The 18,028-nt window shown below is 35.1% G+C and overlaps 1 protein-coding gene across 1 annotated transcript in view; it reads right to left on the reverse strand.

Annotated features, from left to right (window-relative positions):
• Positions 1–3,902: 3,902 nt before the first annotated feature.
• Positions 3,903–18,028, reverse strand: part of LOC128207048 (WD repeat-containing protein 35-like) — a 29,084-nt gene continuing 14,958 nt past the window's right edge. The window contains exons 16-28 of the mRNA XM_052909861.1: positions 17,757–17,954; positions 16,857–17,063; positions 16,263–16,348; positions 13,199–13,342; positions 12,468–12,600; positions 11,852–11,914; positions 10,843–11,055; positions 10,022–10,165; positions 7,742–7,874; positions 7,130–7,216; positions 6,644–6,773; positions 5,535–5,603; positions 3,903–5,349 (exon numbers count right to left, since the gene is read on the reverse strand). Of these exons, the coding sequence (XP_052765821.1) occupies positions 5,184–5,349; positions 5,535–5,603; positions 6,644–6,773; positions 7,130–7,216; positions 7,742–7,874; positions 10,022–10,165; positions 10,843–11,055; positions 11,852–11,914; positions 12,468–12,600; positions 13,199–13,342; positions 16,263–16,348; positions 16,857–17,063; positions 17,757–17,954 (1,773 nt within the window). The 3' untranslated portion in view covers positions 3,903–5,183. The remainder of the gene's footprint in view (positions 5,350–5,534; positions 5,604–6,643; positions 6,774–7,129; positions 7,217–7,741; positions 7,875–10,021; positions 10,166–10,842; positions 11,056–11,851; positions 11,915–12,467; positions 12,601–13,198; positions 13,343–16,262; positions 16,349–16,856; positions 17,064–17,756; positions 17,955–18,028) is intronic.

Here is an 18,028-nt window from a genome sequence, read left to right on the forward strand (position 1 = left end):
CCCCTCTTCGACTGATAACCTTATCAGACCTCGATATAAAGTTACTTTATCGTGCAAAATGGTTTATAATGATTTAGCTACCTGTTACGTTTATATTCCCAATCCCAACCACTCTTTAGTTTGAATGATAATATTTCACATGCATCTGAGGTGGTGGTGGTGGTGTGTAAGCTACCTGCTACGTTTATATTCCCAACCATTCTTTAGTTTAAATGATAATAGTTCACATGTATCTGAGGCGGTGGTGGTGGTGTGTAAGCTACCTGCTACGTTTATATTCCCAACCATTTTTTAGTTTAAATGATAATAGTTCACATGTATCTGAGGTGGTGGTGGTGTGTAAGCTTATTTATGCTCGCACTCGGGCCTTGCCCATTCGGTGAGTGCTCTTATAAGATTGTTAGTCATTTTATGTTTTTGGAGCATAGTGCACAGACAGAATGTAACACTGGTTAGAGCTTCCCTGGTTCTTTAACATGCATCATTGTATAGCACTGACACACGGGACCCCCATTTAACGTCCCTCCCGGAAGACGATTAGTATTTTTTTAGTTGTGCGGCGGAAAATTAAGCCTGCGACCCCTGGATTGACAGTCAAGTGTGTTACCACTAGACCACGGATCCGCCGCATGTATCTGAAAGAGGGCTTCTCCTTTTATACAGACATAAGGGATGCATGCATCAGCACATAGAACTATAATGGTGGTGTGTGGCCAACAAGTTCCAATGCTTCTTTGGGATAAAATAAAAATACTTATTTTATCTAATAAATTACTATTGCTAATATTTTCTCTGAGATAATTGTGTTTTATCTTTTTAACCAGGTTTTCACAAAGTGAAACCTGGTTATTAGAATGACGAACGTCGTTGTTCGGGCGGTCTATAGGAAGAGTTTATGGATACATTTCATGGGATTGCGTTTGGGGTCCCCTAGGGTAAAGGTCAAGGTCACTGTTACTAAAAAGAGAAAAACAGACAAAGGCTGAAGTTCTTCTGTCAATCATTGAAAACCTGGTTTCGTCGCATTGCGGCGTTTCTTGTTATTACATGTATTTGGGTCCAATAACTTCCAGCTTGTATTAAAGTATGGCTTTAAAAAGAAAATGTAATGTGTTTGATGTTTAGTGTAATACACCACTCAATTGTAACCACGGCCCTCAAGGTCCGGGGGTATACCGGGGATAGCCGGGGAAATGGACTGTTTTTTACCTTCCCGGTGGCCCCGCAGTGCCGTGTGAATGCGGTGGTTTTGTTTTCGCGCCAAATATAGCAGGGAATGGGCCTTACTTAGGGTCCCTGGGGTGCGGGGGCATTTGGCGGGGATTTTACCATCAGTTCGTCCCCGCCGGGCGGGGGTTTTACCCGGGCTTGGCTGGACCGAAAGTCAAAGTCCCCGCTATTCCCCGGACCTGGAGGGGCCGTGGTTACCATTGACTGGTGCATAAAGCTTTTGAATTTATTTTGTTTGTAAAAAATCGGGTTTGCATATGATGCAGTTGAACGATATATTGCATATATAATGCAATTATTTAAAGCAAACGTATTAATATGTGATATGAGTATGTTTATGTACATTGTCATCAATAAAGATATTATATTGTGTTGATCTAATTTCTAACATGAAGAAATAACATGCTTAAGGAGGACAACGAATGCATTAGATAATGTCATTTAATCCTTGTGTATAACAGTGGCAAAATAGCCATCAAATTGTAATGAAAACAAAAATATGTATGCCAACCTTTAACGAAAGGCATAGTCCATCTCGCAAATACAAAGAAAAAGGCGAACTCACGTCATCGATAGAAAAAGCGAATGACTCACAAATATCCCTGAATTCTGCATTATGATCGTCAAAAAAATCCACGAATAATTACTTTGTTAAAATGGCCGCGTTACGTCTACAGGAAGTGACGATTAGTGTACAGTATACTCGTACCGTTTTTTGTTGTTGTTTTTTTGTGCTGTGACATTTAATAATTGTTTTCGTATAAGCAATTAGTTAATTTTGCTAAAATATAAAATATTATGTTCTTATTTTGCTCAAAAAAGTGAATTCTTTAACTTCTGACTTCGTTTCGCTGTAGTGGCCTCCCTTGACTTCATTAGACAAAACTACGTAACACATTAGAATTCCTTTCGCGCATTTGACAGATGGCGGTTAATTTAAATCAAACTGAAATCGAAAATATAAAAAGGAATAATTAAATTGGCAGGTATAAAATAAATGGAATATTACGATACAACGAATTTCTGGTGACCTGCATCACGTCTCGTTCGGTAAGTTAACATGTACCCGTCTCGACCTGCGGTCTCAGTCACCATAAAAGCGTCCTATCATTATATCCCCTATGTATTTATAAAGATATTTTGGGCATTCCACAAAATGGGTATTTACTCATTTCAATCAGAGCTCATAATGGTAAAGATAAACTCAATATGCACATGGGTGTCAATGTCGTGGCAGAGGCGCTAGAATCTACTATCCCCCACCCCCATTCTCACAAAATATCTGTGAAAGTTTGAGTAAGTATTCATCAAACATATTGAGCCTATTTACATGTAGTTCAAATTATTAATGCTAGGGGGTCGCGAAACATTGTTTTATAGGTGAACGGACATGGACACATACATAGCAATAAAATATATAGATGTTTCGGATAAAAAACATCTGTTGTGAACTGAATTGAAATCATGAAAAGCGAAGAAAATACCACAAAAATGCAATAAAAAGTATACCTTTTAGAGGTCTCGAACTCGCAACCTTTCGCGTTACAGCCCCACACGATACCTACTTTAAATGTATATTATTCAAGGTTAGTCACTCTGCAAAGGTAGCTCTAAATTGAATGAATGCAACAGTGGAATTATCTTAAAGGTCACAGCTCACGGGTCAAAATTGAACTATAGATATATGATCTATGACGTCAAGAAAGGTTTTCTCCTTTCAACTTTAATGGACTTTTTTCTACGATCATGAATTTATCTGTAGGCTAAATAAAACAATATTTACTACCGGGATAAACGAAGTCGTCTGAAACTGAAATAACTTGCGCGTTCTTGGTGCTATCTTTATAAATAAGAAAGACATTCAATAAAATAACGAAAAAACTGAATTAAATTCATTTGCTGGTTGCAAAAATACAAATATCTTACTTAAAATATCTGCAATCACGACAAAGACTTAAGACATTGAGTCGTATTGATTAATTTGACAGAAAAATTCATTTTGTAGGACATTTCAAGAAAAATGCAAATGCTCTATGAATAGAAATCTGATAAAACCAGATAAAATATTCTACCGGTATATAGAATCAATATCATATATAACCGATGGTGACATAACATAAAAATATCACCGGGTATTTTTAATAATTATATTGTTACCAACGTAGGCCGAAATGGACCAGGCCGTTGTTGTAACTGGGCCAAAAAGGACCAGGAGTCGTATTCAATAAGCATCTTAGTTAAAAAAAATTCAACTTAGTGAAAAAATTCCTTTTTTCTAATTTGAATTTTAAGAAAACGAACAATGTTTATACACCAAAAATATGAAAATAAGCAAGATGATGGTCTAAACAATATATGCATATGAATAAATCTGAAGAAAAGTAGTGGGTATTTAAAATTATAGATGTCAAAAATTACGAATTTCTCACTTAGTTGAAAATATTCACTAAGAGACTTATCGAATACAGACCCAAAGGCCTAAACACTCCAACGCACAGGGTACAGCAGGTAGAAAAATCAGCTCTCTATATGCTTATCAAATATTGCTCACCCTGAGCCAATTTCTGACCACTGTGTGCAAGAGTGTAAAATGTAATTTGGCCAAGATGACCCTGATTCCTCTCAACACAGCCTCTGAATAACTTATGTAAGTTTTTTTACAAACGACTGCATGTATACATAAGTTTTATTTGAAGAAAAACATAAACATTGTAATTTTTTATTTTAATAACTCTCACTCACAAGTGTTTCTTTTTAAGAATATTTTTTAAGAACAAAGAATTGAAAAATGGTATAAATATATTCATAAATATGCTCATAAATAAATAATCCAGAAAATACGGACGGATAGTAGATGAACAAACAAAAAGATACATGAAACAATCGTCATTCACAACGCCTCAATACATGCTGATAAAATAGCACTAACATCTCTTTGATAGTTTACAAATCAGATCCATAAAAATAAAACAACCAAGAAAAACATTAACTTTATATGGAGATTCTAATTTATATACATGTACTTTACTAAAATGCAGTCAGGTATTGATATGAGGCTTAAAAAATGACATGAGGCTTAAAAAAATGTTCACTAACCCAACTGCCCTTTATTTTCCTTCCAACCCAACATTTTTTTCAGTAGTAAGGAGTTTGTTTTCAAAGTGAAAATGTGGAAATTTGACTCATTATTATCTAAAAATAGATATATGACAGACATGGAATGTAAGGCAAGGTATAGAATAAATATAGATTATGTGTAAAGACAATATACAATGTACACAAAATGCTGCTGTCTTATCACCTGTATTATGCACCAGTCAATTGTAACCACGGCCCCCCAGGTCAGGGGGTATACCAGGGATAGCCGGGGAAATGGGCCGTGTTTTTACCTTCCAGGTGGCCCCTCAGTGCCGGGTGATAAAATGCGGTGGTTTTGTGTTCACGCCAAAAATACCAAGGAATGGTCCTTACCTATGGTCCCTGGGGTGCGGGGGCATTTGGCGGGGATTTAACCAGCAGTTCGCCCCGCAGGGCAGAATTATACCTGGGCTTGGCTGGACCGAAAGTCAAAGTCCCCGCTATTCCCCATACCTGGGGAAGTGTGGCACAATTTACTGGTGCATTAATGATTGTTTTTTTCATCAATAATGTCATTAGTATGGAATGTCATTGGTTTCAAAACAAATTGCTTGACTTAGTCACTGTTATATAAAACCAAGCATATTTTTAATATGGCTTAAAAAAATAAAATACTTGGTTCTGGCTAGCCCACCCTACCTACCAAATAAGCGCCAACCATACCTTTTTTATATTCTGTTGATTAAAAAGATTGTGTGTGTGTTTTAATATGTTGTTTACAAATTAATAATCTAACTGAAATTCTTATTATAATGCTATTTTGTGTAACGCTCATTGATAAGACAGTCATATTTCAATAAAAACGCGAGGCATCTCTACACCGAGGTGTGACAAAGCGGGCATGTCTGTCGCTGTGCAATCTCCGATTCATAAGCCCTATGTTTACAAGCACTACACATCCAAAACTGGTACTCCATGAGTGGGCGTCCCGTCACAATACACGTCGGAAACTTTGTGTCACAGTTTGGACAAGAGCTTGCCCTGTTGGAGAAATAACATCCAATTATAGAACAACTAGCATAAATGGATCCTAAATGTGATAAAATAAGAAATCAATATGATGTCATACTGTATTTTCATTTAAAATTGAGCTGAGATTTCTATTGTGTGATGTGAAAAACATTCACGGCCGTATGTATAGTAAAACTTAAAATGTTTAGTCTTACCAGTCAGGAATGCTTGCTGAACAGCTTGTACATTCTATAGAGGTGTTCCGGCTGTCTTTTGGACTGTGTCTAAAACAAACATTAACAAAGTTCTGAAGGCAAAAGGTATAGAGGATTATTGAAGGTACCAGTAGTGTTTGAAAATCGGACTCCATTTACTATGGATAATCAAATCAAATTGGACCAAGCATTTTGATTTACTATCAGACAATAATTGAAAGCTCATAATATTATTACAGAATACATTCATAAACATAGTATCATCATGATCATTTAAATGGTTTAACCAAGAGTCAGTAAGTGTGATACTATAATCATCGTGATTGGAGCAGTTAATCGATGGCCATGAACTTGTAATGAATTTAATGACTTCACCACTAACAAACGTAACAACAAAACACATTTATCAGATGCAAAATAATGAACACCCCATCAAGTACCTGCAAGTTACCGCATTAGAAAAATATAGGTTAATACCTGAAATAACATCGATTGTACTCGATAATTGTTTAATCACTAAGTTCCAATGATAGAGATGAAAGAGCGCTGCTGAGTCTGGCCTAAGGCTAAGGTTATCAGTATTTTTTCAGCTGACCAACAGGCATAACAGAATGATTTTTAAATCCACAGTTTAGTGAAATGCTGTGTTGTCCTTTGGAAATTGTGTACGAAGTTTCATTCCATTTGGGACATGTTTTTTTCAAGTCTTTGCTCTCCAATACCCAGTCTTGCACAATGCCGGAACATTTTTTCTTAAATCTGTGTACCAAGTTCCATTCAATTTGGGACATACTCCCTTGTTTTTGGCACAATGTCCGAACATATTTTCTCAAAAATAACAGACAAGCTAAAAACATTGTTCTGTTAGAATCATTAAAAATGATATTAGACTTAATGAGAACTCCAGATCATTCATTAATATAATTTCATTTATAAACTGTTTTTTTAAATATTTTGCCCAAGCTCTGTTAATGCAAAATAAATCAAAACAGTGAAAAAATGACACCAGTACTATTAAGAGCATATATATCAGCTTACAGCTTTTTTTACAATCTAGCAACACATTCAAATTCATCTAAACTATCTAAACTAAGACCCATTGATCATACTTTGTGAATATTTCCAGCGCCAGCTCCTCGTATTGTTGTCGATGATCAGGTGTTAGAGTTTCCAGTGTCTCTAGCTTGATAAACGCGTTGGAACAGATTCGGAATGCTCGATTAGCAGTCGAAGTCAAAGCTAAAATGAAGAACTTCATAATTCATTAATCTGTTTTCAAACTGAGATGGCAGAGGAAGTAAATGGGCATCTTCCACCTGAGTTATTATTTGACATCATTAGTGGTTCCATGAGTTCTGAAGTCGACATATGAATTGTCAGATTATGAGGCAAACATACCCCAATTATTTTAATTGTGAAAATGACTTTCATATACAATTTTATCAATTTTTAAAAACAAAATCCAAATCTACAGACACATTTTATTGTAAGCTGTGAAATGGGAAACAGGGAAACAGTTTACATTTTTGCCTAAAGATACTTTAGATAAAGCGTTTTTGAACTTGCAAGTAAAATTTTCAATTTCTTGTTCTTACCGAGAAGGGAATATATATCTGCCGGATCAAGGACATCTTCATAATCCCTCAAACCTAAGGCTGTCTTCATGGCCAGGTCAACATAACCTGCAAATATATAGGACGTATATTAATGATCTAATTAACATTATTATGCCCACCGATGCAAATGTCTTAAATATGCATGAGCACAGTTTTGTGTCAGATAAAAAAAAAAAAATTATCTTGAGCTTTTTTTCTACGAAAGTAAATATGGTTTAATCATTCAATTACATACTACATGTTTTAAGTCAGCTTTGAACAAAGAAAGTTGTTTAGTGTTCATAATCACTAGAAATTATATATAACGCCTCCCCACCACCACAAGCCCAAATTTCTCAAAAAATCTTTAACATCTTATACCAGGATTAAGCTAAGCCGATTATCTTCATTTTGAAGAGTTTTGAGATTCTTAAATGATTTTTTTAAAAACCACAATAACACAAGTGTTGTTTTTTTTAAATTAAATATTTAAGCAAGTATCTTAGCTCAATCAAACAAGTCTTTTCAAAAAAAAATTATAAAATATTTTTGAACAACCCTCGCAATAAAGTAATGTCAACGTGATAATTATCTTATTTCTGTCACACCCACCTTCCTGGAGTTGTCGTTGAGCTAGCAGGTAGAAGTGGAAGGCCTCTGCCCCCCGCCAGGCATTCTCAATCAGCTTGCCGTCTGACACTGCCGCCGTATCCTCCTCAAGGAATCCTGCCAGTGCAGAGCTCGCCTGGGGAGAGACAAGAAGGTATTTTTTATAATTTACATTTTTTATGAACTTAAAAGGTCTGGGCAAGGGTTCAGCTTTTTTTAGAGATTATTCGGCTAGACTCCATCACTAAAGTAGTATAATAGTTTGACTGTAAAAATTTTAGGGTAACCTGTTATGTTTAACTCATCCGAATTTTATGATAAAAAACAAACAAAAAACTATAAATCTTGATATACATGAGGTTTTCAATTAATAGCTACATGGCCAAAATATCCCCAGTAAAAAAGCACCAAAATATTGCTTATATTATTTTATCTGTTCTAACGCCTCTCTAGACAATAACCTATTCCAGTTAACCTTAATATCTGCTTTCACCCTCCACCAGGCATCGATCTGATATCTCTATATTGTGATTTATAACCTAGACAAATATATATTCAAAATAAAAATAATACAAAAATGATATTCTACATTAAGTGCAAAGACAAAAAAACTAAAAAAAGTTTAAAAAACAAACAAAACAAAAACAACAACAACAACAACTGAAACACAACATTTACAATATGAATAAATGAAACTGAAATTTGCTATGCTATAAGCTCTCACTTGCCTGTTGTTTTTATTTTAGTCAATGAAGGGACACAACTCTATAATTATTTAAGCCAGAGTTATTAGCCATCCTACACAAATGGACATTGTGTCTTACTACATGATTGTGTACCAAATTTAACATGAATATCTTCGAAAGTATTTTTTTAGTAATGGCGGTCATCAACACCAAGGCTTTGGCAAAACCCTGGATTTTTTTCTTCAAAACTGCTGAACTCCCACTCTAATAAGTGCAAAGAACATATATTTTTTCTATGAACAAAATGAACAAAAATACCAAAACATATGGTTTACCTCTGGCCCGTACTGAGCATGATAAATATGCAAACATTAATTTTATGTATACAACAGATCATATTAACATACATGTACATAAGGCATACACATAACATATTAACATACATGTACATATATGCATACACATAACAGTAACTATTCTTCACTTTTTACAAAGGTTTAAAGGTACAGCTACAAGATTCTATGCACAGGCATTCGGGCATTGCCTATTACTTTCAACATGATTGAACCATTTTTACAAGATTCTAAGCAAAGGCATTCGGTCATCGCCCATTACTTTCAACATGATTGAACCATTTTTACAAGATTCTAAGCAAAGGCATTCGGTCATCGCCCATTACTTTCAACATGATTGAACCATTTTACAAGATTCTAAGCAAAGGCATTTGGTCATTGCCCATTACTTTCAACATGATTGAACCATTCTTACAAGATGCTAAACGAAGGTATTCAGTCATCACCTATTACTTTGAACATGATTGAACCATTCTTACAAAATGCTAAACAAAGGCATTCAGTCATCGCCCATTACTTTCAACATGTTTAAACCATTCTTACAAGATGCTAAACAAAGGCATTCGGTCATCATCCATTACTTTCAACATGATTGAACCATTCTTACAAGATGCTAAACAAAGGCATTCGGTCATCACCCATTACTTTCAACATGATTGAACCACTCTTACAAGATTCTAAGCAAAGGCATTTGGTCATCGCCCATTACGTTCAACATGATTGAAACATTCTCAAAAACAATTCTATATTCTTTCACTTCTTATCAATTGTTAATATTTTACCCAAATATCATGGTTCGTTATCAACATTGCATCATTCAAATAGCTTTTATTCGGGAACAATTATGTAGAATAATAGAATCTAAATTGTATTCGTAGATTGGTTTATCTGTAACGGGGAAACAACGTCCGAAGTTTACTTTTTTCATTAAAGATCGCACTATTACAGATATGTTTAAATGCAATTTTAGGCCCACCAAATGCTTAAAAAACAGGAGCTTAAATATTTAAACAACATACACTTGCCACATATATACAGCAGTTTCTTTCTTTGATTTATGGATGGTATAATGACAATTGTTTGTCGCTATTTTTTCAATTCTTAGGGCTCATGTTCAATTCATAAAAAGGTTAAAAAAACCTGCAACCTATCTATATCTTGCTTCATTGAAGTCCAGAGTTACAATAGTCCTTCTTGGTTCAAATAACATGGCATTATTTATATTAGAAATATCAAACCGTTACCATAGCTCCCCGCTTGTCCTTGGCTTTTGCCCTAGAGGTCATCTTCATCATCTCATGGTACTGCTCAATCAGGAGACCGCCAAGCACGTACAATTTCTTCACATGTAACGGCTTCTGTTTCTTCTCACGCTGTTCATTTGCAATCTGTAATGAAATAAGAGTGACAGACTGTTATTTTTCAAAGACTACCCATATAAAAAGTTTTGTGAACACATAAACAGACTTTCAACACATAAATTCTTCACTTGAAATGCCTTATGTTTCCTTTCATGTTAAATATAGGCTTTTTGTGAACAGTATTTTCTTACACTTCCGAGATCAAAGCACATATGTTATTGTCAATGAGGTCTGATAATCTTTCTGTGATGTTTATTGACTACCTGTCACATTATTACAAAAATCAAAGCACTGATAGTGCGGTGAGAACAGTTGTGCATATCAGACCAACCAAACCTTTTATAAAGGTGAACCAGCTTTTGCTTCTATTCACACAAAATTCGAACCATGTTGGCTTGAACTCGCAGAGACTGGCGAAAATATCCCGAGCCTTAGAAAATTTGTACCAATCGAAAATGTTTATCTTCAGAATGAAGAAAACGGTCAAGATTGAGCCAACCAGGAAATCGAGACAAGCGAGATTGAGCCAACTGGTTTTGACTGTATTACATTTGTTTATTTGTCAGAGACTGCACTTTATTTAGCCAAATGTATGACAAATTCAAACCATCCATGGTCTATCATAAAAATCATAAGTTTTTCTTTTGACACGACGAGTGAAAAAAAGCATAGATGTAAAAAACATATAAAAAATATCAAACTACCTTAAACAGCAGTTTTGCAGCCTCCAGGTGGTGTCCAGCCTTCCTGTACAGCTCGATAGCGTTGACGATCTTGTTTTTCTCCAGGAGGTGCTGCGCATACTTGGCCAGGAGTGAGTCAATCTCGCGTACATTGTGGGTCTTGGCGAGGTCGATGGCCATGTTCCACTGGTTCAGATTCACACAGCAGTCTATGGCGGCCTTGATGTGGTTACACTGTAAGCAAACAAATTCTAGAGGTGTTTTCACAAGGCAACTTTAATAGTAATGAAAATATCCAATTTATTGACAAAAAGATCATTTCAAGAAAAGGTCTACTTTCCTTGAAATTTATATATATACTTTTAATATTCAGATAATTTTCTAGCTTAAATACATATTTTTTTTGTGCAAATATCGTTCGCTTTCATAAAATTCAACTTGTAATTTTTTATTTTGTTTAATTTAACTTAGTTGCTTCATGAGTACGCAACCGATCAATTTATGTTTGATAGTCAGCTCCTGTCCTATACAGTTTTTGGTTCATAGTATATACTCATCATTATGGTTCATTTGTTAAGACAGCAATAACAGTGTTGTAATCATAAGTGTTGGCATATTCTCAAAGAAAAGAACTGTATCATATACTTTCATTTTTTCTGTCTATCTTTAAAGCATTATTGTTCAAAACCCAATTTTAGTGGAGATGAATTAGTTTTCCCAATCTAAAAAGCTTCGCCCAATTCCCAAAGTAGGAACATGGGTCTTAAATGCGACACTACATCTTTGTATACCAAACACATGCGCTAAGTAATTTTAAAATCTCTTCCAGACATGTAAAACCAGATTGACGGACACATGGACAGTGCGATTTTCCTTCGTGTGCATAATCAAAGAAGTGTCTTTTCATGAATTTAACACGAGTGAATCATTGCAAAAAATTTCAACGACTACCCAATACTCTTGAAAAACAAGCTAGAGAGGCCATATGTAAAAAGATGACCTTATTCAATCTTTGTTAACACTGGTTTACCTTGATAAAAGCATCCACCGCCTGGTTGCACATCCCCACCGTCATGAACATGGAGGCGATCTCCTGAAAATACACAAAACACAGAAACTTAACATGAATCTTAAAACTTAACAGACATAATTTATTTTTATTAAGAAATGTTTTTTTCTACTCCTCAGCCATTTTCAAAGCATTTGGGTCTACTATTTATAACAACCAGTTTTTTTATGTAGAAGTAGAATAAAAAAAAGATATTTTGCCAAGTTTTTATTTAATTGTTGTTATCAAAATCATATATATTTGTTTCCATGCAACAAGGTCAATTCCCTAAAGACAGTTTGGAAATGATACAAAATCACACTCAAGTGTGTTTTCTTGGTATATACCTATACCACTAGATCACCCTCAGAGTGCTAGACTTTACATATTTTTATTTCAAAATCCAGTTTAGGCATATTTGGCCATGGTTAAAAAACGTGACTTCACAATTTAATGACTAGAAAAAAATCTGCAAAAGAAAAAAAATTGTATGTTTAAAATTTGCAATCTGATGAAGCCCTCTGATGTAAACAATCTTGAGGAGTCTAATTTAATATTAACTTTAATCGTTAGTGTGCATAATAAAGAGAATACTGACTGGGAGAAGTTTGTGGTTCTCAGGCAGACTGGAGACCATCTTCTCAAGGCCGGTGTAATCCTCCAGGATGTAATAACACTCTGACAGTCTCTCCTGGTTACGCCCTTGCACGTAGTATGTCACAGCCTGCTGCCTACAGATCATATAGAGACATGTGACATTCATACTAGGTCAATATTGTACAAGGTCAAACAAATTCAACATTAAACTAGGTTGATTAACACAAGGCCAAAGTTTAACAAGGTCGTTGTAAAACAAGGTCAATATTTAACAAGGTCGATGTTAAACAAGGTCAATGCTAAACAAGGACAATGTCAAACATGGTCAATGTTAAACAACTTCCAACTAAGTCAACATTAAGCTTAGTCTATGTAAAACAACTTCACTATTAAGCAAGGTCAACTTTAACAAGATCAAAGTTAAACGAGGTCAACTTTAACAAGGTCAAAGTTTAACAAGGTCAACTTTAACAATGTCAATGTTAAACAAGGTCAATTTTAACAATGTCAATGTTAAACAAGGTCAAAGTTTAACAAGGTCAACTTTAACAATGTCAATGTTAAACAAGGTCAAAGTTTAACAAGGTCAACTTTAACAATGTCAATGTTAAACAAGGTCAAAGTTAAATAATGTCAATGTGAAGCAAGGTCAACATTATTCAAACAACAGTATGTAGTTTTCCGTGTTATATAATAAGTTTTATCTCCATGTCACATTCCGGCCAGACTCACCATTTCTGGCGGTCAGCATAGTAATCTCCGATGGCGTTCCATGCCTCTTCCAACTGCACATCGTCTCCACCTGAACCAGTCTTCAGCAGCTGAACAACACGGAACCAGTCACCCAGCTTCTTACGTAGGCTCACCGCAAGGTCCCTGGAGAGAACGATGTCAAGTGCATTCAACAAATTTGTATATTTTACTGCAGATTACACATTTTCATAATAGTTTGAACCAGTCTTGAAAAGTCGATCAAGGGAAACCAGTCGAATAGCTTCATATGTAGGCTTAGTGCATAGTTCTTGGTAAGGGCTATTCCAGTTAAACATATGTCCCACCCCAGGACGGCAAAATAAAGAAATTCTGTAGGGGGTAGGTCTTTTTCTTAATTTGCTACTGTAGGGGGTGGTGATAAGTCCAATTTCGCTTCTATAGGGGGTCGTCATTTTCTTGTTTGCTTCTGACCGTATCTGCTCATTTATATTCACTGCCCGATGGTGAAATACCGTTTTTTTTTTATCCATATAACATATTTTACCGAACGTCGTGTACAGAATTGGTTTGGATACAAATTTTCGCGATATTACGAGTCGGTTCCGCGGTACCGGAAATCAGAAGTTGCGTCCCTTGACAACAAGATGGCGGAGGCGCCAGAATTTGTAAAGTCGTGGTCGAAGACCAACCTACAAAATTGGCTAGAAACCAATAGTTGCGCCGCATGTGTGGATACGTTTCGTGGTAAGTATACCAAATTACAGTGTTCGACACTAACGTTACGGGGTCCCGGGATCCCGAGGACACCAGTTTTTCAGGAGGGACACCTGAACTTCGAAGTCCGGTATTCCGTCGGGACACTAAATTTCTGACTGATAAACGCTAAATATCAATAAATAACTAGCATTTAATTAATTTAATTTATTACCTAAATTCGGGCTCCCTAAATTTCTTGACAGCACATGTCAAAACAATATTATTAATTATCATTATCGGACTCATCAAAGCGAAAGTATAGCTGACTATTTGACTATATAGTTACGTCATGAATCTATAAATAAACAGGTCATTTCACAGGCGCATGCAGGTTAACGCTTCCGTTTTGTCGTTTACATTTTAAACAAGGTCAGAGCTGACAGAGATTTATTATCGGTAAAATACTTATGTGGAATTGTTTTGCTTATGTGTCAGAACCGCCCAAAAAGATGCCAACTCTGATGATACCTTTTATATAATATGATGCGACCTTATAATAGAAATAAAATTTGCAGGGTTTTATTCATTAATTCAATAAATTTATAAAATTGTATGACTTTTTGGCGCGAAAATTAACATGTATACACAATTTTTGGTCGTCTGCTCTTCCAGTATGCACTACGACTGTTGGGCAGTCTGATTGATTTATCAACAGCTCTACTAAATATTGATTGGAGTTTTCACAAGCCAGATGTAATATTCCTACAGTTTCTTAATGAAAAGCACCGACATTTGACAAGACCCTGAACCATGATGTATTTAATGCGTATTTTCCAAAAATCTAAAAATAGTAACAACATCAAATTTTTGTTTACATTGTATCCATCTCTGTTTTTGACTGAAAACAAAAGGGACTTAGACATTCTCCCGCTTTTGAACCCAATCTACCAACTTAGAGACCAAAATATACCTCACTGCCATTCAGTGCTACTAACCTGTCATTACATGCTGCTGAAAACATGTATAATGGTTTATACTTGCATTACAAATTGAAAAGTAAAAGGATGTTGAATTTAATATTAAAACAGGCTCAACAATGAAAAAATGTAAAAAGTGGAAAGGACTCCTAATTTCAGGAAGGGACACCTGATTTCAAATGTTGGTGTCCCTTCGGGATCCCTTGGAAAAATGGTTAGTGTCGACCCCTGTAAATTGACAACAGTTGTCTAGAATTTTATTAGAAATCATAATTTGTACGTATTGCGTAAATGTTATAAATCCGAATGTTTCGTCCCCTTAACATTTCGACCACAAGTTATTTTAAGGTTGTATATAATTACATGGGTGAAAGTTTCAGCCTCATGTGGCTTAATATGCACTTATAGCAACATATGAAGAAACAAGAGAACCGTGGTGTGTAGGTTATAGTCCATATAATGGAAAATAACCAAATTTATTAATGGAAAATAACAAAATTTATTACAAGCGAAGCCCAGTAATAAGTTTTGTTATTTTCCATTACATGAGCTGTAACCGACTTATAGTTCACCCTAGTTTCTAAGCCAATCATCGAACAAGGCCGTATACAGCGTGCCCATTGGTTGCTCGAAGTTCATTTGGCGCGCGCCATGTCTGTTGACCTTGTTATAATAATTAACTTATTGGATGCAGATGTGATCTTATATGAAACCTATTCGAGCAAAGATTTGAAAATCTCTGGGTGATGATTGGCTTAGAAACTAGGGCGAGCTATAAGGTCCTATATAGCTCACCTGATCAAAGAGTTACAAAAGAGTAATTGCAAATAATCTTTGCATATAGACGTATAAAAAAATAAACTTCTCAAGGGGGTCCGAATTTGCTAAAAAAATATTCTAAAGGGGGTTCTTTTCTCATCAAATAAACTTCTGAAGGGGGATGGTCCATTTTGAAAGTGCCTTCCTGGGGTGGGACATATGTTTTACTGGAATAGCCCTAAGAAGATCTTCAATTGAATTCAATAGATTTGTACACATTATGCAGAATATGCATTTTCATAATAGCCTGAACCAGACTTCAGGCAAAACCAGTCACCTAGCTTCTTGCATAGGCTCACTGCTATGTCCACGTGAAGGAAGATATATAAGATGAATGCTTAGAAGTTTTTTTAACAAAGACTTTAATGAACAAGGTAACCCCTAAGAAGTTTTCATCACAGGCTTAAGTGAATAAACCTAAAAAGTTTTTTTTAATATAAGATTATGGACAGACAACTATGTCCAAGATTCAACTATTTGCACCTTGCCAAGCATACCACAATAACTCAACTATTTATCTTTGAAAAGTCAACAAACCTGCTGAAAGTCTACTCCATGTCTGTTTTAATTTATTGAGCTTCTAATCTCACCTTCTGTCCATGTCAAGGTATTTCCTCTCGGCTTCCTCAAACCGCTTAAAGTAGGCCGCTACTTCCGCCTGCTTCATATTCTCATTCTTAAAATAATATCACAATTGTATTTAGTTCAGGTAAATTATGAGAAAGTTATTGAATGTTCTGAAAAAAATAAAACATAACTGTTAATCAATAATTATTTATGTACTATTATCAGCAAAATAATTAAATTTCAAAAATGAACAAATCAATGGTTGCAAACACATTGAAAGAATTTGTTTTTTGTTCTTTTTAAATTTTGAATTTTCAAACAAACTACATTCAAAAAATGAATAAAGCTCACATATATGTTCAATTAAAAAATATTCATTGAATAAATCAAATTTCCTCGATAAATAAAAAAACAACATAGAAATCTTAACACAGTCATGAAAATTTGACTGAAAAAGCTGCAATTCTTACACCAACACTGGGCATGAAGTTATTTAACAAGCACTGCTATATAAAATCCAGAATTTGAAAAAGTCCAAATGCAATTTACCAGTACAAATATTGCTTATTTGAACCACTGTTTACATTGAGTATAAAACTATACTTCCTTGTGTTTACCTGTAGGTTCCCCAGTCTCTTCACAAACTCGATGCCCTGGAAGTCCTTACACCGTACAAACGCCGTCTCTGCAATCTTCAGCTGAAGTTGTTCCAAGGCGGACTCTGCTAAAAGTCTCCACAGACGTGGGTGGGGGTTGTCTTCAACGAACTGTTGGGCGTCCTGTAATCCGATCTTCTCAAGAAGGTCTCTTGTATCCCTCAGTGACTGAAATGCATGAAATGAAGATGCTAACATTAGAAGAATTGTCATTGGCCAAACTCAGCTGAAAGTCTTCACAAACGGGGGGGGGGGGGGGGATCTATTACAAACTGTTATAAAATATCAGAAATTGCCAGTATATTACATGTAGTTTTTAATATAGACAGTCGGCAAAATTAGCACAACCATGCAATGACTAAATGCTTTCCATAAATATTCATTTGCTAAAATATCTTGATTTAATATGAAAGGTCTGGTATATTTTAAAATATTGATACTGGGCACTAATGTAAGAATTCAGAATTGTTCACCGAAAATTTAATTTCAATGACTGTATAAAGGGGAGCAGGCATTAATTTAAATAAATTTATGATACACTGGTCTTATATAAATGTTCAATGATCTGATTACCTTGCGAATCAATTTGTAAAGTTATTACCATGTTGATAAGCAAAAAGGTTGCATAATTTTTATAAAGACATGTGTGGTTAAGAAATATGGGGATGACAAAGATATGAAATTATAGAAAGAGTACATACCCATGTTTGCGAAATGATTTTATCTGTTTATTGTATAATTGTACAATGACTGTATAAAGAGAGGCCATTAATTAAAATCAATTTATTCTACACTGGAATCATAAACATTTCTATTTTAAATATGTTGATTAAATTCAATATAATTTTAATGATACAATACCTTGATTTCCATTTCTTGCATGTATTCCTTGGTGGGATTCTCTGGGTCCTTCATGATTTCATCCAGGAGGACTGTTTTGATCTGGAGGTCATTAAACTGGCAGATATATCCGCTAGACAGGATCGGCTCCTCAGGGTCAAGACCTCGGAATATGTACATCCGGGTCTTCTCCATCATGGCAAACAGCTCATGGTTGTCCTTTTGGGAAAAATTATTTATTTAATTTTAACATTATATATTTTACAACGATTGTGAAGAAATTTATGATAGCT

The sequence above is a fragment of the Mya arenaria genome, chromosome 10 (genome assembly GCF_026914265.1).
Source record: "Mya arenaria isolate MELC-2E11 chromosome 10, ASM2691426v1".
Lineage (NCBI taxonomy): Eukaryota > Metazoa > Mollusca > Bivalvia > Myida > Myidae > Mya > Mya arenaria.